At 49.8% G+C, this 27,252-nt stretch overlaps 1 protein-coding gene across 1 annotated transcript in view; it reads left to right on the forward strand.

Annotated features, from left to right (window-relative positions):
- MED26 (mediator complex subunit 26) overlaps window positions 1–25,144 on the forward strand; it is a 39,410-nt gene extending 14,266 nt beyond the window's left edge. The window contains exons 2-3 of the mRNA XM_029219117.1: window positions 21,674–21,748; window positions 22,409–25,144. Of these exons, the coding sequence (XP_029074950.1) occupies window positions 21,674–21,748; window positions 22,409–24,061 (1,728 nt within the window). The 3' untranslated portion in view covers window positions 24,062–25,144. The remainder of the gene's footprint in view (window positions 1–21,673; window positions 21,749–22,408) is intronic.
- Window positions 25,145–27,252: the final 2,108 nt, after the last annotated feature.

The raw sequence follows: 27,252 nt of genomic DNA on the forward strand, positions 1-27,252 counted from the left end.
AGGGAGGGAGGGAGGGAGGGAGGGAGGGAGGGAGGAAGGAAGGAAGGAAGGAAGGAAGGAAGGAAGGAAGGAAGGAAGGAAGGAAGGAAAGAAGGGAGGGAGGGAGGGAGGGAGGAAGAAAAGTATTTCATATGCAAGGGGTTTGGAGTTCAAATCTATATAGCTCTGTTTCTGAGATGTTTGTCCTTGGACAAATCACATCAAATATTGCTGACAATCTGTCAGACTTGCTGTCCTCTATAAAGCGAAGACAAGCCCTACCCTACTGAAGGGTTAAATAATGCCTGAAGGGAAGTTGCTGGGTTCATCGTAGACACTGAACACATATAAGTCCCCTCCCTGCTTTTCTTGGGGGTTGGGGGTGGAGGCAGTTACTCCCCTGGATGAGTTTGTAGATATTTAACTGTGGTTTTCACAGATGGTATTTTTTGCCAAAGATAGTCTTCCTTTTAGTGTGAGCAATTACCAGACAACATTGCATAATTTTGCACATTTCTGAAAGCTCCCTAGGGGGAAGCAGGAAGAAATTGGTTGTAGAACAAAATCCCACAGTTGTAGAAGGAAAGGCACACTTCGGAAGAGGTGCTTGGGTTGGAACTCGCAACCAGGTTTACAGCCTGCCTGAACTTCTCCGAATCCCTCTGTATTGTGGTTGCAGACTGGGGAGGGGAGGGATCAAAATACAGATTTGTGTGTGTGCGCGAAATCGCCTTTAGGAAGCAGTGTTCTTTTGGTATGGAAAACTTACTCAGAACTAACAATCACAAGCTCCCAGAGACATCACCAGACAGAGAAATGTTGATATGATTAATAATCAGAAAATATACCTCATATTCAAATATGTGGGGGAAAAATGTTGTTGGCAGGTAATCAAGACGGCGTTAAACTGTCCTGTTGCTATTTTATATCTCCTAGAGCATCTGCCACTCTACCCACCTCATCCCACAGCACCTTGCTCCAGGACCCAGGAGCAACTTCATACTTCACCCTTTTGGAAAATATTTACGTGGCAGGAGGCATAGCCATGGCCATGTCCTTTGATCAGGTCATTTTACTCTTGGAAATTTATTTACAGATACGTGGTCATTTTTAATAACAATGTTAATGAATATATTTATGTAATAATAATTTTTAATATCATTAATTAAATGGCGTGGGAGAGGCTTAGGAAACATGGTGTATCCACAGAGTCAAATGGCGTAGAGCTGTGAAGAATGATCCTGCAGGCTCTGAAGAAAAATGGACAAGCCTTGCCATGATGAAGAAAAGGAGCATTTTTTGTCAGCCTTGCACAACTAGAAAAGGCACAAAAACTAGAACTTGGGGTAAAATGGGAAGCATTTGTATTGGGGCAGTAGGAACGGTTTTTGTTTTTCCTGTGCGCCATTGTTTTTTCAATTAAACGTAAAAAAATGAAAATAAAAGTAGATTGATTTAGCCTGAAGAGCACTTGAACTATTGAGAGCAATCAGATGTGGAGTGGATCGTGGGGCCACTGTGTACTGCAGCCAGTGGAGAGGAGAGGATTATTTCCTCTCTCATGCCTTTCTGGGAGATTCAGAGCAGGGGTGTGCAACTCTTTACCCCAGTCAAGTCCCCCAGTCGTATTTTTCATGCTCTCAGAGCACTGGGGTCCAGCCTCCCAGGACAGAGAGGATGTGCAGGACTCTTTTTAAAATTTTATTTATTTATTTTATTCTAATTAATTAATTAATGGCTGCGTTGGGTCTTTGTTGCTGCACGCGGCTTTCTCTAGTTGCAGCAAGCAGGGGCTACTCTTCGTTGTGGTGCTCGGGCTTCTCATCGCGGTGGCTTCTCCTGTTGCGGAGCACAGTCTCTAGGTGCGTGGGCTTCAGTAGTTATGGCACGTGGGCTCAGTAGTTGTGGCTCGCCTGTCTAGAGCACAGGCTCAGTAGTTGGGGCACACAAGCTTAGTTGCTCCACGTCATGTGAGATCTTCCCAGACCAGGGCTTGAACCCGTATTGTATTCCCTGCATTGGCAGGCAGATTCTTAACCACTGCGCCACCAGGGAAGTCCTGTGCAGGACTCTTGAGTTTTTATTGCAGTCAGTGCGGCCATAACTGTGGCCCTGTTAAAGCCCCAGCATCATCCGTGCTCCCTGCTTTTCTCCACCTTAGTATGTCCAGTCTATCTGTAAGTCCTGGTGGCTCTACTACCAAAATGTATATTCTCCCTTCATCATCTTTTCTCCATCTCTTGTCCAAGCCTGGCCATCACCCTCTTGGAACACTTCCCTCTTGCCCCTTCCAAACCAATATCAGATCACATCATTCACTTAAGATCCCATGTGATTAGAATAGACATCCCCTCTCCTTATTGTCATGATCTACAGGTGCTATGTGACTTGGACCCTTCTTTCCTTTCTCATCTCAGTTTATACTTCCGTCTCCCTCATTCATGACTGTGCACGTCTGCTCCCCAGATCTGTGACCTCAGATTCCTTCAGGCTTCTGTAAAGAGCCCCGTCCCCTCCCTGCTGTCACACTGCCTGGCTCCAGACTACGTGTGTTCATGGCACACATAGGAAATAGGGTGTCCAGGCAGGGCACTGGGAAACTAGAAGTGGGAGTGGGGGGAGGAGCAGTACATTTCTTCAGTATAGTTATGAGAAAAGTAAAGTGTTAGGGAATGTATTAAATATTGAACTTCTGTTGACTTTCCAAGTAACATTATTGATTTTCATAAAAGGGAGCACTGTGTCCATGAACATAACTTTTTTATGTTAGGTAGGCTTTTTTGTTTGTTTTTGCTTGACGTTGATAATCACCATGGAGAAATTCAGTTTGCATGCAGAGATGATAAAACTTAGAACCATTTTTTTAGTAAACCGTAATTTATAAGAGTTGGTATCTAAAGAATCCAGGTTCTTTCCTCTTTTCACTTATATGTAATGTTGAATTACAGTAATGCAAATGGATTTTAGTTTCATTCAAACTTTATTCCAAGCACTTTGAAGTAATGAAGAACTCTAATTTACTCTAGTGGTGTGCCCATAAATGTTCGACAGCTGGCTCTCCAGGAAAAAAAAAGTATGCCTATACACACATAATTTATAAATTATACTGATAGAGAAAGGATAGGTAGCAGACAATTTACAAATAATAATGAAACACAACACTTTATTGTCAATTTGATGTAGTCAGTTGATTCTCACAGACTGCTTTCCTTGTTTTTTGCTGAACTTTTGTATCTATAATCAGCATATGAGTGTAGTCCTGACATGAATGTTGACTGATAATTTTTATGTTAATGAGTCAAGTAATGTCTTAGTGAATCAGAAAAGAGTTCTCAAATACTGGAAGAATATTTCCTCATCGTTTGTGCTATTCCTAATGTAACAGCTACAGGCATGACACACTTTTAAGTTTAATCTGCATAATCAACATTTTCTTAAGTCTAAACCCCAGGGGTTGGTGAACTATTTCTGTAAAGTGCCAGATAGTAAATATTTTCAGCTTTATAGACCATACAGTCTCTGTCACAACTCTGCCTTTATGCATAGCACAGAAGCAGCCATAGACAATTTGCAAACGAATGTGGCTGTATTCCAGTAAAAGTTTATATTCACATAGTTGATTTTATGTTATGTGAATTCCACCTCAATAAAAAATACATAAAATGAAATTTTAAAACTCTTTACAAAAACAGGCATTGAGCTGGATACAGCCCAGGACTCTACAGGGGCCACCAACTCGACAATAAATCAAGCCCTGATTTGTAGTGTTTGCCAATTTCCATGGTATAAATACTTCCACTATGTTTGATTTCAAGCTACTAACATGTCTGTCACCAAATGTGGAGTTGGGAAGAGATGCCTCAGTAGTACACCATTTTCACCATGAAGATATAGTAGTAATGAATAAACTCAGAAACCTAGATAAAATAGTAAATGTGAGAAAATAAGTAGGAAGTGATGAGTTTTGAGTATTTCATCACCTTTGTTTTCAGTATAACTTATTGTATACAGTTTCTGTCATTGCATTTTCTTTAAGTTAAAAAGTCTGTTATACTTTTTTAAAAAATTGAAGTATAGTTAATTTACAATGTATTAGTTTCAAGTGTACAGCAAAGTGGCTCAGTTATATATATATATGTATATATATATATATCCGTTTTCAGATTCTTTTCCATTATAGGTTATTACAAGATATCGAGTATAGTTCCCTGTGCTATACAGTAGGTCCTTGTTGTTTACCTATTTTATGTATAGTAGTGTGTTTATATTAATCCCAAACTCCTAATTTATCCCCCCTCCCCTTTCCCCTTTGGTGACCATAAGTTTGTTTTCTATGTCTGTGAGTCTTTTTCTGTTTTGTAAATAAGTTCATTTGCATCATTTTTTTTTAGATTCCACATGTAAGTGATATCATATGATATTTAAATTTCTCAGCCGTTTTATATATATATATATATATATATATATATATATATATATAAAACACTGAATCACTTTGCTGTATACCTAAAACTAACACAACATTGTAAATCAACTATACATCAATTAAAAAATACATATATCTCCAAATGAAGATGCCCTTGAGAAGTAAAAGAGTGTGCTAAAAGTAAATTACATTAAACAATTTTTGACCACAAATGGTTTATTAAAAAGCAATAAAAATTCCATTTAAAAACTATTTTTAATAAAATTCTAAAACTTTGTTTAAAAGATGAAAAATCCAGGACACACGCTAAAATGGATAGGATGCCGAGTTAACTAGGACAGAGGTCACCCCAGACCTCAGGAATATGGCAGTAGAAGTAAGGCAGAGGTAGTGTCCATCCTTGCTGCTCAGAGGAACATCTCAAGTGATATTTATTTCAACCAGAATCTTCGTCAAATGAAATATAAGTCATTCCTGCTCCTTGGGTACTATGTCTGCTTATGCATGTTGGTGCCTTTGTTTTTTCAGGAACTAAGCATAAAGCTTACAAGCACCAACTCTGGAGCCAGACTGCCTGGACCTGATCCTGGCTCCATGCCTTATTATCTGTGCGGCCTTGGGCAAGTTACCTAACATCTTGGAGTGTCACTGCCCTTATACAGAAAACGGGGGAAGTAATAATACCTATCTCCTGAGGTTGTTTTGAAGATTAAATGAGTTAATACACTTCACACGTCTAGAACAGCACCTGGCACATGGGTCTGCTTGTGCAGTTTTAATGCTATTAGTGTCTACCATGTACCTGACACTGAGGTATAAATAGAGGTGATTTGTGAGCTGGGTAGAGCTCAAGGATTTGTGTCGTTTCTTAGTACAGTATTTTTAAAACTGGAATTAGCTACAGAAATACAAATGGAGGTTTTCTATAAAAACCCAGTTATGTGACTTTTCTAGAAAATTTAGAATGCTGCCAGGCAGGAGATAACTAGCTGCCCACAGCAGCCTTCAGGTGGTCAGTCCCAACCTTACCATTGCATTTTTAACAATGGCTGTGTTTAACATCTGGCTCCCAAGATTCCTGGAAGCTTCACCACAGGCTCTCATGGGCTGGTGTGAGCTGGCTCCAGCACACTCTTGGGCAGAGTCCCTACCCCTGTCCTGCTTGGACCTGGGCTGTAGGCCACAGGCTCCTTGTCCAAGATGGCATCAGTGCCTTTGCAGCTGGCTGCTGGGATGGTTCTCTTGGCTCGAGTGTCATGGAGGCCATGCTTGGAGCCCGTTATGGGTACACGATGAGCCAGCTGTTCTGAAGGTGGGGTGGGGCCAGAAGTCTGCTCCAGACCCTTTGCTGCCCCAGGTTCTCTCTGAGGCTCCAAGCTGAGGCGACCACCCCTCCTGGCCCAGGCTCTGGAGGAAGCCTTCCTCTGGCATGTCACATTGGTTATTTTCTTCATAGCTTTCAGTACAGTCACCTTGTCCTGTTTGCTTGTCTGTCGCCTGCCTTCCCCACCCTGAGTGTAAGTCCCTCCAGCTCCCTCTGCTCCCTGAGTTCCTCCTCAGCACATATACATTTTTATTTTCCTGGTAAATACATAGCTGGTGAATGAACTCTGGTGTCTTGTCTTTGTTGGCTGCGGCAGTTTCAGTGTGCAGTCTGAATGATTTTGGCTCCTGCATCCAAGGTTTTCCTGATGTTGGAGACAGCCATTCCCTCTCAGTGTGTGCAGGGTGCCCTTCTCCTTGGAAACGGCAGCTCTGTCTTCTGGCTGTGTTCTCCCTGCAGATCTCAGAGTCACTCTTGGTAACCTCACCACTGGGCTGTAAAAATTGCTCTAGGTTTCAGCAAGGCTAATGCCATATTTGCTCCTATCCACACCCCCTAACCCCAACCCTGTGCCATTGTGTCCCTGCAGGGCTGTTAGAGCCCTCCCCAGGTAGAGTGACAGTCGCGTTAATCCTTGCCTGTCTTCCCAACATCCTCTGAGTTAGAGCCAGCAGGCAGGGGGCCCAGTTCTCTCCCATTTCTGTGCAAGGAAGCGGTCAGCAGTTGTGAGCAGAGTGGTCTCAGTGCCGGTCCTGGAGGGTTGTGTGTCCTGGGTTCTCTCTCCCTTCCCTGCTGGTGGAGTCAAGGGATAGATGACAAGGGCAGGATAACAGCTCCGACATTTGAGGGCAGTTTGCCAGACAGGTGGGCCCGCCTCTCGGGGACCCTGTGCAGGGTACATCAGATTCAGCCCTGCTTTCTTCCTCCCCTTCGTGATGGGGTCATTGCATAGTGTAAGGTGGGAGTGAAAAATAGCTGAGGCAGAACCAGTTGCCATAAAAGTATTTGGACCCTTAAGACAGAGTTTAACACCTGAGAATTTATTTCTGAGGGAAAAATGAGAGAAGGAAGTCGTACGTGTGAAGATGATCATTGCAAGATTGGTTGCGGGGAACCCGGAAGGAAATGGGATGCCCAGCAGTTGGAGAAGGTCAAGGAAATGATGCATTAATGGGACGTTTGGCTGTTAAACAAGATCATTATGAAGATTATGTAACAACAGGAAGAAGTGTTAAACGAAAAAAAAAAACAGTTATCTGTGATGCAATTTCAACTACATAATTGTTGCAGGCTCTGGACAAGAGCAGGAAGGTCAGCCAGAGAAACGTGACCATGGCTTAGGCTGGTGGGGGCTCGGGGGGCTTGAGGGGCTCAGGGGAGACAGTCCTGCAGAGCTTGGCCTCTGGTGTCAGACCTGAGCCATGATGTTGTCATCTGCCTCCTGGGGCTGTTGTGGTTCAAGAGTGACAAAGGTAGTGGCCTAGAAGATACTCTCAGAGAAAAGGAAGACCAAAGTGGGCGGAGGAGAACTCGAGATATTTAGGGTGAAGAACTTGGGCACCATGAAGCCTCAGGTCCCCGTCCGTGAGCCTGGTCAGCACTGTGTTAGGTCAGACATGGTCAGTCTGCATAAAAAGTTACGGGACCGGATGTGGGCACACTCAGACAAAGTGCCCATCACAAGTTGGCCAGGAGGTGGGCTCAGGTCCACCATTTCGGGGTTGAAATCAGGGTCCAAAGAAGACATGCCTGACTGGGTTAGTGTGAATGTGTTTATTTGGAGGTGAGAGAAAAGGGGGCTTGCCTGCTCCGAGGGTCCTGCCCCACCTCTGAGGGTGGGGAGGGATGGAGTCAGCCAGTGGTACCTAGACACCCTCAGTGCCTTTGAGATGCAGAAGTGCCGCCAGGTGGGTCCAGAGGTGGCACCTGGGCCCCAGATGCAGATGTGGAGCTGCCTGGGGGTGGGACTGCTCAGGCAGTGGAGAAGTGGAGTGAGAGAAGGAAAGGGTCTCGGGTTGTGCCTTGAAGAGCTCCAAGAGGAAGAATGTGAGCATGTGGAGGGATGTCAGGATTTGCTCAGGGTCCGAGAGATGAGACGAGGCAGGGCTGACAGGTCCTTGGCTTTGGTGAAAAGTTGCCTGGGCAGAGCAGTTTTGGTGCAGTGACAGGTAGGGGTGAGGTAGAGCTCCTTTTTAATTTCCTTTTTAATGTTAATGTAGGTTTTAGTAAAAACTTGTGCTCTGTTTCCTCACCTAGTTGCCATGGTCAGTCGTATTTGGTATCCACCTGTATGGTGATTATGAAAAGGGGCAAAAACAGACCTTTAAAAAAGTTTCAAAAAATAGGTTTAAAATAGTGAGAAAGTAATGTTAGAAAATGATACACCGAAGGAAATACAGTAAAAATGGAAATCCTCTGTGTTCCCAGTGCTCCTCAGTAGTCTCTGCCTGGTATGTTTAAAGCAAGGGAAAGCTGCTATGGCGCTTCTCCTGGAACCCAGCTGGGGTCCCGCCTTGCCTTGGACTTTTGATGACCGGGACCTCGTGTCTCGCTGCGGGGCTGTCCTGTGACATTTAGCCATGGGGCAGGCTCTTGTCCTCAGGATCCATTTTGCCACCCCTTGCCCTGTGGGATGCAGGTGGTTTGGGGTGAGGCAGGCAGTGCCGATGGGGGTCCACGCCAGCCCAGCGGGGGCTGCTGTTGGGTGTCATGCTTTCCCAGGGTCCCCAGCAAGGAAGGTTGGGAGGAAGCGGCTGGTTTGGCTTTTGGTAGCAAGTGACCTTGGGAGCTGTGGTGGTCCTCCATCACCTTCTACCAGCAAACTTCCACTCATCCGCCATGCCAAGCAGTGCTGCTGCTTGTGGATCATGCTGTCACTGAATTACCATGGTGGATTGTGATGTTTGGTTCCCCCCATTGCTTTAATGTTGCCTCCACAAAAATCTCACCTGGCTTTCCTTGTTCCTGCTTTATGTAACCCATCGGAATCATTTCAGGGTGGCCAAGAAGGTAATTTGGAGAAAGTATTTGTGGTTGTGGTGACGTCTAGGACCACTGTGTTGAAAATGGGAGACTCTCTCCAAAGCCATTGGGCCCTGCTGAGCAAACGTGTTTGCTTGGAGCAGTATCAGAGCCTGTGCCACCCTGGTCACAGCCTTCTCCTGCCCTTGCCTCAGCTTTCCCTCTGCCGGCCACCCAGCCATGGTACCCTTGGCCTTGTCTTCCATGGGGGTTGTGTGAGGAGCACTGAGAGTCACCTCCCTGTTCCCATGAGCCTTGTGGGGTGGCCAGTACAGATGACAGCTGGAAACTGGACAAGGCCTGTTTGCTCTCGAGATACTTACTTGGTGACTGCACATCCTGACTTGCTGCAGAGGGAGACCCTTGAGATGTTTATAATATTGGAGTAAACATGGTGCCCAGCAACCAAGGACAGTAAGATGGGGCTTCATTTATCTATCCGTTCTTCATTCATTCATTCATCCATTCACTCACACTTGAGAGTAGTAAGGGTCTAGCTCAGCTGTCTTGAGGGAAGTCAGGATTTCAGACACTTTCAGTCACAGAAGCTTAATACATTGCAGAAAACCATGAAGAGTGAGGGGGGAAAAGAAGCTGTCAGATGCTTTGAGGCTGTTTTCATGTCAGGAGGATGGAGACAGGTTATCGCTCACACCAACTGTTTGAGGGGAGAACAGACTGCTGTTTGCCTAAGACTTTCTGTAGATGTTTGTGGCCACTGGCCTTTCCCATGTGAGCATGGGAAGTTGGCTCCCTCTCCTGGGTTTCCAGTTGAAGTATGACAAAACCCCACAGGCAGGCTGAGGAGGGCACATGTCCTGAAGTTCAGTCCTCGGCGGCTAGTGAGCCTTTCATTTCACAACCTATAAGACACTGTCACCCAGCTCCAGCCATAGTGCGTTTTCTGAAGGAAAGCCAGGAGTCACCTTTTCCAAGCCCACAGTTAGGATGTGCAGTCTGTTGATGCACAGGTGTTGCAGGGGCAAGCAGAATGTCCAGGAAAAAAATATATATATGGATTGATGCCTGCTGCTTTTAGGAGTGCGTTATACACACGTGCCTTTGTCATGCAGTCCTTATGATACCCCTGGGAGGCCCAGGCATGACAGACTTCTTCATTTCATCTTCATAAGGGGGGAAGGAACTTTCTGTCTGACCTACCTCCCCAGGGAGGGCTGAGCCCAGGAGGGGCATCTGATGCCTAACCTCCAACAAAGAAGTGTTCCTTCTCTTTGCCTCCCACCCCTCCTCCTTTTTCTAGGACCTGTCGCATCTGTCATCTGCCTCCATAGTTGCTTTACAACTCTGAGGTATAATTGACATACAATAAACTGTGCACACTTAAAGTGTACAATTAGATATATTTTGATCTGTAAATACACCTGAGAAGCCATCATCACAGTCATGGTAATAGATATTTCCAAAAGTTTTTTCTTGTCCCATTGTAATCTTCCCTTCAGCCCACCCCCATCCCCAGGCAACTGCTGATTTACTGTCACTGTAGATTAATTTGCCTTTTCTAGAACTTTGTGAAATCATGCAGTATGTACTTTTTTGGCAGGGTGGTGTCTGGGCTCTTCTTTCATTAATATTTATTTTGAGATTCATGCATGTTGTATATATATGAATAGTTCATTCTTTTCTGTTGCTAACATTTAATTTTATGGATATACTACAATTTGTTTATCCATTCTTGTGTTGATGGACTTTTGGGTTGCTTAATAATCTGTCAAAATGTCTTCCAAGGTGATTATACCATGTTATACTCCCACCCCACCAGCAGTGTATGAGAGTTTCAGTTGTCCCACATTTTGATGAGCACTCCATGTGGTCAATCTTTTTTAATTTTAGCTATTTTAATAGGTATGTAATGGTATCTCATGGTGTTTTAAATTTGAATTTCCCTGATGGCTAATAGTGCTGAGCATCTCTTCAATTATTTGTTTGCCATGCATAGCTCTTCTTTGGTGATAGATTTGAAAATCTGTTCAAATCATTTCCCCATTGTTTTCCCCCTTGGGTTCTTTGCCTGATTATTGAATTGAAAGAGATTTTTATATATTCTAGAGACAAGTCCTTTCTTAGATATATGATTCATGTATATTTTCTCCCAGTGGTGGCTTGCCTTTTCATTTTCATAACAGTGTCATCTTTTGAAGAGCAAAGATTTTCAATTTTGATGAAATCCAGTTTGTTTTCTCTATAGTTTGTACTTTTTGTTTCATATTACTGAAGTCTTTGCCTTTTAAACCCAAGGTCACTAAGATTTTCCTCCTGTGTTTTCTTCTGTACGTTATGTAGTTTTAACTCTTATATTTAGGTTTATGATCCATTTTGTGTTAATTTTTGTATGTCTTGTGAGATAGAGGTCAAGGATTTGATGTTTTGTTTCAGTGTTGTTGTTTTTTGCCTATGGCTATCCAGTTATTCCAGCACTATTTGTTGAAAGATTATTCGTTCACTTCTGAATTGCCTTACCACTATTGTTAAGAATCAGTTGCCCGTGTATGTGTGGACCTGTTAAATGGACTCTACTCTGTTCCATTGATCTGTTTGTTTTTGCTCCAATACCACACTGTCTTGACTATATAATGTCTTAAAAATCAGATAATATGGGCTTCTGATTTTCTTTTTTTCAAAGTTTGTTAGCTATTCTAGGACCTTTGCGTTTCCATATACATTTTAGAATCAACTTGTCAATCTCTCCCAAAGACCCTGCTGGAATTCCGATTGGGATTGCATTGAATCTATAGATCAGTTTGGGGGAGAACTGACATCTTAACAATATTGACTCTTCCATGCTATTAACTTGGTATATCTTTCCATTAATTGAGGCCTCTTAGTGTCTCTCAGCCATGTTTGGTACTTTTCAGTGTTGAGGTCTTACATCTTTTGTCAAATTTATCTGTAAGTTCTTCATAGTTTTTTTTTTTTAACATCTTTATTGGAGTATAATTGCTTTACAATGGTGTGTTAGTTTCTGCTGTATAACAAAGTGAATCAGCCATACATATACATATATCCCCATATCTCCTCCCTCTTGAGCCTCCCTCCCATCCTCCCTGTTCCACCCCTCTAGGTAGACACAAAGCACTGAGCTGGTCTCCCTGTGCTATGCAGCTACTTCCCACTAGCTATCTATTTTCTTCATAGTTTTAATTGCTATTGTAAATGGAATTGGTTTTTAAATTTTCAGTTTCTGAATGTTTGTTGCTTGCATATAGAAATACAGTGGAATTTTATATTGAACTTATATCCTGCCACCTTGCTAAACTCACTTATTCTTATTTTGTAGATTCTATAAGATTTTCCATATAGACTGTTCTGTTATTTGTGAATAAAGACAGTTTTACTTCCCCTTTTCCAAACTGGATGGTTTTTCTTCCTCCCTCCCTCCCTCCATCCCTCCCTCCCTTTCTTTATCTCTTTTCCTTGCCTTATTGCACTAGCTGGAATCTCCTGATGAGACTGAATAGAAGTGGTGAGCACATGTCCTTGTTTTGTACCTGTTCCTGGGGGAAAACATTCAGCCCTTCACCATCAAGTATGATGTTAGCCGTGGGTATTATCAAGCTGAGGAAGTTCTCTTCCACTCCTAGCCAACTGAGAGTTTTCATCAGGAATGGATGTTTAATTTTGTCAAATGTTTTTTCTACATCTGTTGAAATGATCATAAGGCTTTTCATTTTTGGCCTCTTAATATGGCAGATTAAGTTGAGTTTTGAATGTTATCTGCCTCCCCCACTTTAATATCTAGTCTTTCTTTGCTATCTTCATTCCTGGTGTAGGCATGCAGAATTTTCCTTATCCAAATTGTTCCACTGTTCTCCCTTGAGCCAGCTGTTTCTGCCCTTGTCACCAATACGACTTGCTGATGGCCTGTTGTGTGGAGGCAGGTATGGGCTAACGGCACAGGATTAGCAGGTTAGGTTAGTAATGAAACTGTGGCCAGGTGTGTAATGGGCAGCCTGGCTTCCTCATTGTGGAAGTGGCATAACACCTACTTTGGAAGTCTGTGGTCTCAGGAGAGAACCACTGTGTGGTAGGAGACAGAGGCCCGCCTGCCCACCCACCCAGGATGCTGGCTAGTGATGCCCAGGCAGTGGTTGCTGCCTGCCTGCCTGCCTCTCTCCAGTAACTTTAGAGCTTGCTCCTTCCTGGGGACTCTGACCTGCTCGGTGCTCCTTCCATGGAACCTAAAGAGCGCCCTTGTTTTCCCCAGACTGGCCTCTGCCCAGGATAGGAGCGTGTGGACACCTTGCTCTGTGAGCTGTGAAGCGTTGCACACACTGGGTATCTCAGAGGTAGCCTGGGCTCCTGGTGCGGTAGTTCTCAGACCTTGAGAGGGTCTCTGCTGCCGAGTGGGGGGTGAGGGGCTGGCTCGCCAACACCTCTCCCTCCTCTTCAACCCCAGTAGCGCTGGCATCTGTTTCTAGGATGGGATGGCCTCTAAGACCAATTTTTCATTAAAGTGTAGCATATAGCCAGAAAAGTACACAAGTTGTAAGTATTACATCTCAGTGAACGTTTATGAAGTGAACATACCCCAGAAACCCCTACCCAGGTCATAGAATAGAGCTTCTCCCCAGAAGCCATTCTTGTTCCCTCTCCTAGTGTCTCTGCACCCCCAACTTCCCTGACTTCCGTCACCATGGACAAGTCTTGCCTGCTTTTGAGCTTCCAATCCAGTACAGAATGTATTCTTTTGTACCTGGCTTTTTCACTCAGCCTGTTTTGAGATTTATCTTTGATGTTGTGAGTAGCAGTAGTGTGTTCATTCGACGTTGAATGGCTAGACCATGATTTAGTCATCCATTATACTGTTGGTGGCCACGTGGGTGGTTTTCAGATGGGGCTGTTCTGAATATGGCAGCTCTGACCATTCTCAGCACATGCATGCTCACATTTCTGTTGGTCCCTACCCCAGAGTGGAATTGCTGGGTCCTGGGGTATGAGTGTTCATCCTTAAATGATGTTTGATACAGTGCACAGACTTACCTTCCTGTTCCATGTGACGATGTCCTTGGTCTTCTCCACGGTGGCCCCTGTTGCAGGAATGCCCACTGAGAAAGTCCCCATGCCCACTGCTGTTCTTCTAGCTCCACACAGAGCCCAGGGCAGCAGGTGGGGGAAAGAGGTGGCCTTGAACCTGATCCCTCTCAAGTCCCATGACAGGCTCTGTGGTGACCCCCTTTCTTGAGCGCTTACTGTGTGCCAGCCAGGCCCTGTCCTGGGTGTTCATGTGTGTATCTCTTGTCCCCCTCCCAGGAGCCTGTAGGAAGCTTCTGTCATCTTCCCACTTAGTGGCTGAGGGAATAGGTGGGTGGGCTCAGAGCTCTCTGCTCACCTCCTGTGTACAGTCTTCTCTGGTGCTTTTTGCCCTGGAGCATGTGATATGGAGTTCACGCAGCCCATTAGACCATGTCCTGCCTGATGGTTGCTGTGTCATGTAGGACAGGCATACCCTCCCTCAATTACCTTTAGGGCCTGGTGAGTTTGCGGATCTCACAGATTCCTGTTCTGTGGAAGGTGACATGGGCTCCTCCGTACTTAACCCTGTGACTCACCAAATGACTTAACCAGTGTGGCCCCCACCCAGGCTCTGGCAGTTCCTGTTACTCTTTTCACATCCACCCAGCTTAGAACAGACATTGGTGACCCCGTGTGGAGTGCCCAGGAAAGTGAGGGCCACCAGACCCTGCGAGTCAGTCACGTGTCTGTAACACACTCTTACTGCTTACCACGGGAGTCCTGGTCGTCGGTTGTGGGTGTGGTCACTTTTACCCATCTAGGATTGGCAGCCTCAGGTTCTGGGACCAGTTCTGGGCTTGAAGCCCTCTGAGAAGGGGTATGTCCTTGGTTCTCTTCTCCATAGTCCTTCTCATGTCCTAAAGGAGCCTGCTTGATATCGCCACTTTGGTGCTCCTGGCCGCTCAGCTGAGCCTCAGTTGTGGTGCCTCACCTGTTACTTCTGTCCTTGCCTCTGGCCATTTCTACATATGCCTCAGGACTGGGCCATAACCAGCCCTTCCTGCATCCACCAGGCCTGCATTTGGTGACTTGTTGAGGGAAATTCTAGGATATCCCCTGTTCTCAGGATCCTATAGCAGCCCAGGAGCAGACTGGCAGACTTTTGGCGCCACACTAGGCACTGTGCTGCCTGAAGGGATCTTAGAAACCCCAGAGCGGCCTGGCGGACAGTGCACAGGACCCTCTCCTGGCCTGGCAGCTGTGGGCACAGTCTCCCAGGATGGTGGTCAGTGTGCCATTGAGGATCTACAAACACAGTCTGTGGTTTTCCCAACATTCCGCCCAGGCTTTCCAGCTGCCAGAGGGAGAGCTGGGCTCAGGTTGGTGGCTGGTCTTGCTTTAAGTCTTATTAGTTGGACCAGCATTGGAAGCCAGGTCTGGCCCGGCTGCTTCTCTGCCCAGCCCCAGCACCAGGCGTTTTTCACCGGCAGCACAAGAGTGCACTGCTGTCACCTCGCTGTCTCACTTAGCATTCTCTTGGAGGTTGGCCCCATCACGTCCTAAAAAGCTGGCTTGTTCTAGTTTTGGATCGCCTGTATTCTACGTGTGTGTGGGCTGAGCACTGTGTGTGCCCCTCCCCTGGGCGTCGGGTGTTTCGTCTTGCGCAGCTAGTATTCTTACTGGCTGTTCCCACGAGAGCACGGCTGAGAGGGAGGAAACCTCACCCGGCGTGCTGTCATCAGATGCACTGCCACCTGGACTCTTCTGCGAGCATGGATGCAGATAGAAAACGCTCTGCTTGGCTTTCTGACTATCCAGTTGTATCAGTGTAGGAACGAACCAGCTCCCAGATGACATGTTGAGAGCTCCTGTGCTCTCAGAAAGGGCTGAATTACAACAAGAATTGTATGTTGACCTGATTCAGAGGTCAAGAGCATTTAAGTTTGTAGTTTTGTTGGGAAGAGCTGCTGGGACAGTTGAGAGAGAGGACCAGCACTGTGGAGAGGGCCCTTTCTCACCTCTGCAAGCCTCTCGGAGAGGTCCCATGGATGGTAGCTGCTCGTGGCTGCTGTCCTGGGCCCTGGGCTTCCTCTTCCTGGGCTGCTCATTAGGTGCAAGCAGTGCTCTGCCTGCTGCCTTTGGGCCGAGTTGCAGCTGCAGTCGGCTGCTCTGGCCATGGGCGCTCTGCGGGCTGTGAGTGTACAACAGTCAGGGCCACGCAGGCAGTGGCCATCCTCCAGCTGTGGATGCTCCTGGGGAGCAGATGGGCCCCACCGATGAGGAAGTGCTTTTGTGCTTTTGCAAGTGGTGAGCTTGGTGGCTGCGGCTGAGACACAGCCCCTGCCCCAGTGTCGTTCTTCCTCTCAGAAGCCGTGAATGAGAGAAACCTCACCCTTTTGAGTGCGAGATTCCCATGGGGTCCTGGCAGAGGAAGGAGCCTTTGCCAGGCAGGGCGCTGGCATGACACCTGCCTGAGGGAGGTTCCCCTGGCTCCTGCCTGGCTGTGGTACCAGGCAAGGCAGAACAGGGCCAGGAGGCTGCACCTTCCTAGCTGAGAGGTAGAATCAAGGCACATTGACTTCTTTTCCTCGCTCAGGGAGATGGGGTGGGACACGGGCTGGTCACCGCCAGGCTCTCTGGGAGATGCAGGCACTGCCTCTTGCACTGACTTGCAGTAGAAGCAGTTAGGGTCACAGAATAGCACCCACCTTGGGAACATGTGGAGTTCATCAGAAGCGGGAAGACTTGCTGTGGCTGAAAAGAGTAAGACTGGAACCAAATCACAGACACGCACTCGCCTGGCAAAGCCTCTTTCATCCGCGTGGACATGACTGACGCCCACTGTGTGGCTTGCAGGGCACAGTGACTCAGCCAAGGATGGCCTTACAATGCTCAGCACATTGAAAGGCTCGAGGTTTGCTTGCTTCTGGGTGCCATCTGTGTCGTGTTTTGGTTTGGAAGGACAGCTTGCTTGGTTGCTGATGAACACTTCCAAAGCCTTTCGAGCTAAGTGGGTTTTGTAAATTCTAGTCTATACTATTCTGCTTTAAAAAGAAAAAGAAAAAAAAGTGACTTACACATGGTTGGTTTTAAAGCGAACTAGTTTTTGCTGCTGACCCGGCGGGCTTTGAGCCCACTGAAGGAGTTGGTGTGGGCTGTGCTGCATAGATGCAGGGCCACAGTGTGGTCAGGGCCTGGCTAGACAGGCGGGGTGAGTCCATCCTCGGTGTGTGCCATTTCCTTCCAGGGCCTGGCAGGGAGAGGCTCCAGTGCCATTGTCGTTTACCAAGTGTCCTGCAGCTTAGGGCAAGCGTTGAGGGTGGGCTCAAGCCCCTGATGTTGTGGGTGGGCGTGGGGACCTCTCTGGCTCCAGTGCACCCTGGGGGTAGACAGAGGCAGCCTGGCCATCCATAGGTGCTGCTGGGCATGAAGCCAGCCCTGTGTGGAACTCTTGTAACCTGTGCATTTCCCTGCTGTGGCAAGTCGGAGAGAGTATGTGGGTGGGATGCCAGCATCACCAGCCTGGTGGTGTCTGCGTGCCCTCCCTCACCCTACCTAGTAAAGCACCAGCTGGGCCGTGAGTGTTGGGCAGATCCTGTGCCAGGCTAGCATAAAGCCACACTCCACTGCCTTCTAGCTGCGTGGTGAGCACTGGACCTCTTTTACCTTCCTGGACCCTCAGTTTTTTCTTATCTGTAAAGTAGAGTTTCAAGGGAGAAAAACTAGAGACCTTGGCCCCTGGAGGAACCCAACAAGTAGTGGTCCTGTGAAGAGAGTCAGGCTGGGTGGGCCTGCCCTGGCTTACTGCCCTTGAGTCTCACCAGTGCTTGGACTTGGGGAGTACAGGGTTTCCTCTTTGCCACCAGGGCTGCACAGGTCCAGCTTAATTAGTGAGAGATTGGGGATTTCGGGTGGAGCAGGAGCCCTTGATGCCTGGAGAAAAGGGAGCAGTGAGCAAGGGGCCTTGCGGACTCCAAAGAAGTCTCAGTTCCTTGTTTCACATGAGGGCTGGAAATCCCCCACAGGGTGGTAATTACTCAGGGCCTGGGCCTATCCCCTGAATTACCACGAGGAGGAGGCTGGTCAGTGGTGGGTCTGTCCGCCCTGAGCCGTCCCCACCTCTGCACGTGGATCCAGGTTCAGACCACTGAACCAGTTCACAGAACAGTTTTCAGACATGTGATGTGGGAGTGGTGGCATCCTGCACTGTGTAGTCCACACTTTTACCCAGGCTGCTTCTGAGGGCTGCTGTCCTGCCTTGGTCCTGTCACCTGTGCGTGTCCAGCACCCCTTCCTTCCTCCCGTGAGTTGAGCCGCAAATGTCGTGGGTTAGGCTGGCTGGAGTAGTGACTTAGCAAGTGATGAGGGGCTCACTAGAAGGTAGGCCTTGCTGCTTCCCCGCCTGCCCTTGGTTCTCACGTGGTGGGAGGTCTGCATAAGAACCCTGGGAACTGGGTCAGTGGTGAGGAACGTTCCCTCCCCGCCTCCCAGCGTGTGCCCCTGGGCGTCCCTGAGGTGTGAGTGAGGACAGTTTGAGGAGGGTTCTTTCTCTCCTCTCCCTGAGCCGGCCTGGAGGAGGCCAGTTTAGGGGGTGTCCGTGTGTTCCATGTGGAGACACTGGCTGCTTCACCTTCTTTCTGCCTGGGATGGTTGTTCGTTCGCTTTCCTGTCTGACCGTGGATACCTGATTGTCCCTCATGAATCTCCAGTCTAGGATCTGCAAGCACTCGGCGCAGTAGTAACAGAGTCAGTTCCACCAGTGGTCACCAGCTGACTGTGTTCACCTGGGCCACACCCTGGGCTGCCCACTGACTTCCTGCCCTGCCTTTGCTCTGCTCTGAGTGCTCCCCCACTGCCTGGCCCACCTCACCTGCGCCCTGCCCTTCCAGAGTAGCCCTCCCCGCTCCTGACACCTCCCTCTGCAGCGCCAGCCCTGAGCACATTTAGGCACCTGTGTGCACAGGGGCAGACATCACCACCCTGGGACGGTATTTACTTGCAATAAAGAGGCCAGTCAAATAATGAAAGTAAGTGGGCTGGGACAGTGAGCAGTTCACATGGGAAGTCAGCATTAGTAGAAAGGAGGTGACATTTGGCTTCACTAATTATTGAGGAAATTCACATTAATCTGTATCTGTTGAAGGAGCCCTAATGAGAAGATGAGGCTGCAGGTGTTCAGATGTCCCTCATGTGTGAATTCTGCCCTTTTGGGGAAAGCTGTTTGGCATATAGTTTTGAGAGGTGGTTTTTTTGTTTATTAGTTTTGGTTTGACTTCATTCCCTGGGAATGAATCCCAAGGGAGATATCCAAAGGACAGAAGGGCCACAGACGTGCCAGGCTATTCCTGACAGCAGGAGGGTGTGAGTGACCCTTGAGCACTATGACCTGTAGAGCTGCCCCAAAGCCCTCTTTGAGAGCAGTGCCTGGGAGTAGCTCAGAGGCTTCCTCCCCGCACAGTAATGGCATGGTCTCTGCTGTGATCGTGAGTGAGTGTATTTTCAGACAGATGGGTGCCAGGAAGGACCTAGCAACAGGGTGGCCTGTTGGGGTAGTGGGAGCAGTTTAGCTCCCACAGTGGCTGAAGTTAATGGAAGGCAGGTTGTGTAGCCAGCTTACTTGCCCTGGGTCTGTTCTTCCTCCTGGCTTCCTGACTTATGCCACTGTCTTTGCTCTGGACCCCTCTCCCCTCTCCAGGGCTTTGGTGCCATTTCACCATCTCCTGAGGTGTTGGGGCTTCTCCTGTCCACCCTGGGAGGCCCTGCTCAGATGCTGCCCTCACCACAGGTACCCCTGGCCTGCCTGGTACCTGACACCCAATCTCCCTGCCCCACGGGTCCTGTGCTGGACTTTTTATAGGCCTGGAGCCTGGATGGGAGCCTCCCCTTGGCTATCTATATCTGAGCCTTGGCGTCCCTGCTATGCACAGGGTCCTCTCATCGAGGGTGGGAGGCAAGTGCCACAGGCTGCCGGGGTGTCACTGTCTGCTGTGTCTGAGGCCGGAGGCCCAACCTGGCACTGCATAGACCCCAGGACTCCTGCCTGTTTGGTGTGGTGAGGGCAGGGCTTGGTCCACTTCCTGGTCCCAAGGGCCTGACTGCCTCCAGAATGCCAGGTGATGCTCCCCACACAGTGCTCAGTGCCCTTGCCATCATGGCCAGAGTGGGGGCCAGAGCGGAGCCAGAGGGATGAGCCCTCAGGGGTCCTGGACTTCAATGCAGCAGGGGCAGAAAGAAGAAGGCAGAGGACGTAGTACTTTCCACAGGGCCGAGAGCCTGAGAGCCTCCTCAAAGCCGAAAGCCTCTCTTGCACACCCGCCCGAGTGCAGGAGCTGCTCAGCTGTGACAGTGGGGCCTGCAAGCCTTACCGCATCCCCGCCCCTGTGCAGCCTCCAGGAGGGTCTCCAGCTGTGTGAGGTCTACAGTGCCAGCTTGCTGCCAGCCCCTAGGGTTGCTCAGGTGTTCTGCCTCCCCCCTCCTGTCTGGCAGCAGGACAGTGTCTGCCCAAGGACAAGGACACTCTGTGCCGCTGGGCTCGCTCTGCGGGGATTGCTGGTTCATAAGCTTGTGGGGACCCAGGGCTCTAAATATACCAGGGTGAGGTCACTGGAGTGGAGACAGGCCATGTGGCAAGCCCAGGACCCTGTCAGGGCCAGAATCCCAGGGCTGGGGACAGGGAGAGGGTGGCCTCGTCCCTGTGGGACCGGCCTCCTCACTGCCCAGTTTGTATTTTTTCTTGGATATTAGTGCTTTGGGGCTCCTAAGAAATCTTTGTCTACCCCAAGGTTGAAAAGGTATTCTCCTGTTTATTCTAGAAGCCTTAGAGTTTTTGCTTTCACATTTAGGTCTGGGATTCATTTTGAGTCAATTTTTGAGTGTGCTGTGATGCTTGGTGTAATTGGAATCAACAATATGTATTTTCTGTGACTTTTCATCCTTCGTGGTTTGAACTTCACCTTGTTAATGCACTGAAGCTGCAGTGTGCTCATTTCTAGTGCTCTTGAATTTCTCAGTCTGTTCCTTCAACTCCTGGAAGACATTGGTGTTGTTATAACATATGACCACATGACCCACACCTTTCTGTGCCATCCCCATTCATTAAATGTGATGGTAATAATAGTACCTTCCCCTTGAGGTTGTGATAATTCAACAAGGTAGTGCTATGTGGAAACAGACCTTGGTAGAACAGGGCCTGGCTCGTAGCAAGTATCGTGTGAGGGATAGAATTGCTTGGTCATGAGACATGCACGTGTTTGATTTGACTAGACACAGCCCCATCGCCCTGGTATTGTCAGACCCCATTTCCACCAGTCAGGTGTGTATGCAGTGTAGCAGCCACTGGTGGGTTCGGTCTGCATCTGCTGATGACTAAGAGAGTTGAGCACTGCTGCACGATCTCCTGTTTTGTCCAGTTCCTATTCGTGTCTCCTGGCCCAAGTTCTCTGTATGCTCCAGATGGATCCTCGGGGCCCTGTGGCATTGGTCTTCTCCCACTTTGACTTTTGCTCTCCTTGTGGTGTCTTTAGATGAACTCTGGAGATCTCATTAATTTAACTAAATTGATTAGATTATTATGTATGGCTCTTTTCAACTTGGTGCACTTTATTTGATAAATCCTTCAACCTCCCATCAGATGGCAGATTTGAGTGCATCTCCCATATGAAGAGGAAATCTTGTTTCATAAACACAGTGAATCTCAGTTGTGTGACAGCCACTTGGACAGGTGGGCGTGTCCATAGACAGGCTCATGGTAAACTGGTCACCATGCACTAGAGGAGGCAGACTGGAGGGTGTGCACTGGGTGCCATGCTGGCCCCTGGGAGCAGGTAGGAGGCTGCACGAGGTGGGGGCTTTGGTGATGCTGGCTCCACTGGCTCTCGCGAAAGGGAGCATTCTGGAGCAGGCTGGCATGGGGAGAAGTGCCTGGGGTCTGACCAGTAGCTCTTGTTTTGCAGATCCGGAACATGGTGGCGGTGCAGGAAGTCATCTCCAGCCTGGAGAAATACCCCATTACCAAAGAGGCACTGGAGGTGAGCATTTCTGGCCTGAACACTAGGGAGGGCAGTGAGGGCCGGGCCTGGGCTGCCCCAACCCAGGTCTTTCCTGGCTTCTTGGAGCCTCAGAGACTTTGCTCACTGGCCCAGTGGGTCCTTAAGAGGAGTGAGGGGGGCGTGCCCTCCTGGCCTGCACTGTGCCAGCCCACAGCACATGCTCCAAGAGTACCGTCTTCCCACAGGCACTGCAGGAAATGGGTGGCTTTAGTCTGGGGCCCCTTTCTCTGCAGGAGGCCCTGCACACTCTGGGGTGCATGCCCAGCGGAGGTTCCAGTGAGTGACGCTGGCTCAGGGCCCTCTGTTTGCTGTTGCCTTTGCCACAACGTGCTCCCCCAGGATGCTTTGCAGTAGCCTTAAATGGTCCGTCCACAGCCTCCAGGAGTTGGGAGCCTGTGAGATGATGCTTCTGAGCCTGCCGTCTCTGGGACCATAAGGTCTGAGGACTTGGGAGTTGAGAATTTAAATGTCACAAGGGACCCAAAATCCTCGTAGGTTTTGTGTCTGGGAGGCCAGTGGTTTAGGGGCCAGTGGGGTCATTTCAGAGACATGGGGCCCTTCCCCCCATTTCTGTCTCAGCTCCCTTTTCATGGGGTGTCCCTGTCCTAAAAGTGTGTCATCGTCTCTCTCTGGCTGTAGGAAACCCGACTTGGGAAGCTCATCAACGACGTCCGCAAGAAGACGAAGAACGAGGAGCTCGCCAAGCGGGCCAAGAAGCTGCTGCGGAGCTGGCAGAAGCTCATCGAGCCCGTGCACCAGAATGAGGCTGCACTGCGGGGGCTGGCGGGTGCCCCCGGCTCGGCCAACGGGGGCGCCCATAACTGCCGGCCGGAGGCAGGGGCGGGCGGCCCGCCCAAGAGCATCCATGACCTGAAGAACCGCAATGACATCCAGAGGCTGCCCGGGCAGCGGCTGGACAGGCTGGGCAGCCGCAAGCGCCGGGGGGACCAGCGCGACCTCGGTCACCCTGGGCCACCTCCCAGGGTCTCCAAAGTGAGCCACGACTCCCTGGTAGCCAACTCGTCCCCCCTCCCCACCAATGGGATCAGTGGGAGCCCTGAGAGCTTCCCCGGCCCCCTGAACAGCAGCGGGCACGTGGGCCCCGAGGGCAGCCGCCTGGAGCACAGCGAGAATGACAAGCACAGTGGCAAGATCCCCATCAATGCCGTGAGGCCACACACCAGCTCCCCGGGTCTGGGCAAGCCCCCCAGGCCCTGCTTGCAGACGAAGGCTGTGGTGCTGCGGCAGCTGGACAGGGTGGACGAGACTCCAGGTCCCCCCCACCCCAAGGGGCCGCCTCGCTGCTCTTTCAGTCCCCGGAACTCACGGCACGAGGGCTCCTTTGCCCGGCAGCGGAGCCCATACACATACAAGGGCTCCATGCCCAGTCCCTCGCCTCGGCCCCAGTCACTCGATGCCACACAGGTGCCGTCACCGCTTCCGCTGGCCCAGCCGTCCACGCCCCCCGTGCGGCGGCTCGAGCTGCTGCCCAGCGCAGAGAGCCCGGTGCGCTGGCTGGAGCAGCCTGAGGGCCACCAGCGGCTCGCGGGGTCGGGCTGCAAGGCAGGGCTGCCACCGGCCGAGCCCCTCCTGCCCCGGGCAGGCTTCTCCCCGGACTCCTCCAAGGCAGACAGCGATGCTGCCTCCTCCGGTGGCTCGGACAGCAAAAAGAAGAAGAGGTACCGGCCTCGTGACTACACGGTTAACTTGGACGGGCAGGTGGCCGAGGCAGGTGTCAAGCCTGTCCGGTTAAAAGAGCGGAAGCTCACCTTTGACCCCATGACGAGACAGATCAAACCTCTGACCCAGAAAGAGCCAGTGCGGGCCGACAGCCCTGTGCACACGGAGCAGCCGAGGACAGAGCTGGACAAGCCCGAGGCCAAGGCCAGCCTCCAGAGCCCTTTTGAACAGACGAACTGGAAGGAGCTGTCGCGCAACGAGATCATCCAGTCCTACCTGAGCCAGCAGAGCAGCCTGCTCTCGTCGTCGGGTGCACAGACCCCGGGCGCTCACCACTTCATGTCCGAGTACCTGAAGCAGGAGGAGAGCACTCGGCGCGGGGCCCGGAAGCCGCACGTGCTGGTGCCTCACAGCCCACCCACGGACCTCCCAGGGCTAAGCCGTGAGGTCACGCAGGACGATCTGGACAGGATCCAGGCCCGTCAGTGGCCGGGGGTGAACGGGTGTCATGACACACAGGGTAACTGGTATGACTGGACGCAGTGCATATCGCTCGACCCGCACGGCGACGACGGGCGGTTGAACATTCTGCCTTATGTCTGCTTGGACTGACTGGCCTGTCGGGCTCTAAGTGCATTCCCACCTTGCAGTCAGCCATAGAGCCCGGCGCCTCCAGTGGTTGGGAATCCGGAGGGTGGGGGGAGGTCCGGCCTGGGGTGGGAGGGAGAGGGAACGAGAGTCTCTAGGTCTCTCTGTGCTCTTCCCTCAAAATTCTCCTTCTTTTGTGAAATGCTGCTACCAGTTTACTAACAAAATTGCAAAGGAAGGACCGCGTGGAAGGAAGGCCAGCAAAGTGAGTTCAGAACTCTATAGCAAACCAGCTATAAAAAGCGTTAGCCCCCCACCCCGGAAGAGGTGTGGACGCTTCCCAGCCCCCGGTGAGCTGGGACCTCAGTTGCAGGCAGGCACAGAAAACCTGTGGAAGAGGTTACCTTTAACACAGCAACAGAAACACGCATCTCATCTCTGCATTTTCTGTTTTTTAACGTGGCCCTGAGTGTTTGAGGCAGTGGGCAACGCTGTGGCCTCTGTTTGCACCCCACCTGGCCAGCTTTTCCATCATGGTGCCAGAAGCTTCTCAGCTGTAGCGAGCTGCTGGCATCAGGCAGGCCAGCTTGCCAGCCAGTTTGACCCATGCTCCCTGGGCGTCCACACATTTGTATCTGGTTTCAGTTACAACCCAATTTTTAAAGAAATGCTGCAAAAATTTAAGTTTTCTGGAGTTTATTTTACCCCCCTCTTCCATCTGACCATCAAACGAATAACGTTCCTTGTTCCTCCCTCTTCATTTTCCCCTTCCTGCACATATCTAGAAAAATTCACCTTTCTAGAGTCTCCTCCCCAGAAAACACAAAAGTAACCGTGGGTGCTACTGGTGTGTAAGCTGTACTGTTGGGTGAGAAGAGACCTGTCTGTACGCTGGAAACACTCATAACCATTCCTTTAGATTCGTTTGCCTTATGGTTATTTGTCATAAACGCGATTTGCAAAAACAAGGAGCCTTAGTGAATGTACAGTACCTAGACTTCTGTGTTCTCAGGACGCAGAAGGGAGCAACTTTGCTATTTGGTCCAGTAAATGGACACCTTGTGATATAAATGTGGAAATAAAAAAAAAAAAAAACATTTGCACAAACCAGTCTGAGAACTGTTTTTAATTTGGTCCTTTACAGCCATATCTGCCCTTTCTGGATTCTGGATTAGCCAAGACCTGGACCCCATATCCACGGTTCAGGCCCCACAGCTAGCCAGACCGTGGGGAGGTGGGCAGGGCAAAGTCACAAAGTCAGCCTATTAGCCTTCTGCATGGAGACTGACCTCCACCTTGCCTTTCATTCACTCAGGGCCACGATGCCTCCCACATCTCTAGAGTCACCTGCTAGCTTTGGGTGACAGAACAAGGGGCCACATCTGTCTCCATCCAGACCTCATCTTCCCCAGAAAGAAGCCCTCCCAAGCCGGCTCCACAACCCAGGTCTCAGTGACCTTGTCTTACTTGCCCCCTAAAATATTTGTAGTTCTTAAATGGCATGGCTCCAAGCTGTGTTTGGCAGCCTAGCCCTTGGCCCTAGCTAGCCCCAGGCTGCCAGCTCCCCATGCAGGCCTGGGGCTGCCTTACTGTCTGGCTGGGGCTGACTTTTTAAAAAATAACTTTTCTTCCTTGACTTCCTTGATAATCTTTTAATTCATCCCCCTTGTCTCTGAAACTGTATGCTTCGGCTTTCTAGTTTTTATCACTCTGGAATAGGTCTTGTCCATATCTACTTAATTTCACAGGTAAGGAAGCAGCTACCCCTTTAGAGGGGCAGCCCCACAAGGCAAACCACGGGGTCCAGGAACATTCAGTCAACCCAGAACCACAGTTTCAGAGCCAGTGGGGAATTCTGACATAGCCGTGGTGCAGGACACACCCACTCCTAGAAAAAGTAGGTGAAGTAACTTTAAGGGCAGTGTGAGGTTGAACTCTGCCCCTGCCATCTACCATCTGTATGGATCTGGGCTAATCACTTTACTCCTGTGCACCTGTCCCCATTTGGGAGCTGCAAGTGCTACCCCAGAGTTGTGAGGACTAAATTAAATCATCAGACTTTAGGGTGGAAAAAAGGAAAGCATGTCAGCAGGACCATTTGTGCTGTGGAGTAACTAGTTTCCTAAGTCCACTGTGCCTGTTTTCTCACTTTGTAATATGGCCAGCTGACCTGTGGGTATCCTGAGGGTGACATTATTCTTGTGACAAAGGGTCACAGGCACAGCTGGAAACTATTAGGGTGCAGGTTGGCATCCCATGAGCCTGTCCTCTCAGGCCTGGGCTTTGAGGGAAGTCACTGCTCCCCCACCCCCTCCAGGGACCACCTGTCCTGTGTCTGAGTATCTGGTCAGCCCTAGGGTACAAATATTGCCTGCCTTTGAGAACACAAGGTTAAGCTAAGACCTGCCACCAACCTTTGGGGATCAAGTTGGGCTGTCACTTTTTAATTTGCCAAGTAAGGACACAGTAGAAGGAAATTTTAACATTCCCTATCCCCCCAAAAGTTGGAAGTACATGACTTTTCGAACAAAGTCCTTCAGTATAAGATCATCTTGCTGAAAACACCGTTTTGTTTTCCTCCGTTGCGGCTTGGGGCTGCTCTATCCCAGCCGGTTCTTGGGCGTCAGCAGTCGGGGCCAGCATCACGCCCCTCCCTCCTGCAGATCCCCTAGAGACAGGTGCCCGAGGAGGCTGCCATTACCACGGCTCCCAAATTGGCCGGAGGATCTAAGCCACGTCGCTTCCCTTCTCTGGGCTTCAGTCCGTCAGTCGGTGAAATGAAGATGGTAATACCATCTTCGTTTCACCGCACAGCGCACATCGAGTTCCCAGAACGTGCTCCGGGGCGCTCTGAGGTTGGCCCCTCTGTTGGAGTCCAGCCACGGGAGTTCGCTCCCGGTTTGCAGAAAGAATTTGGCCCAAGGAGAGGTTTTTACAATTCGGTTTCTCTCCCCGAAAGGTCTGGTCTTTTACCTTCGTTGTCCGCCGCCGGCCATCAGGAATCTGGCTGGGGGGCGACCCACGAACTCGATCGCCCGCTCACAGACACCGACGTGGCAGGGCCTAACGCTCCCGCCCGCCCCTCCTGCTTGTGCTCTGGGACCCCGTCCCCGGTCCCCCGGGCCACCCCACCGCTTGAAGAGCCCTTGTGGCTTTACGGTCGCCGTTCCTTCCTTCCGCTTACGGGACAGGCCCCTCTCTCCCCCTTTGGGCTT

Source organism: Monodon monoceros, unplaced genomic scaffold (genome assembly GCF_005190385.1).
Source record: "Monodon monoceros isolate NGI ecotype Baffin Bay Population unplaced genomic scaffold, NGI_Narwhal_1 Super_Scaffold_12, whole genome shotgun sequence".
In the NCBI taxonomy this organism is placed as follows: domain Eukaryota; kingdom Metazoa; phylum Chordata; class Mammalia; order Artiodactyla; family Monodontidae; genus Monodon; species Monodon monoceros.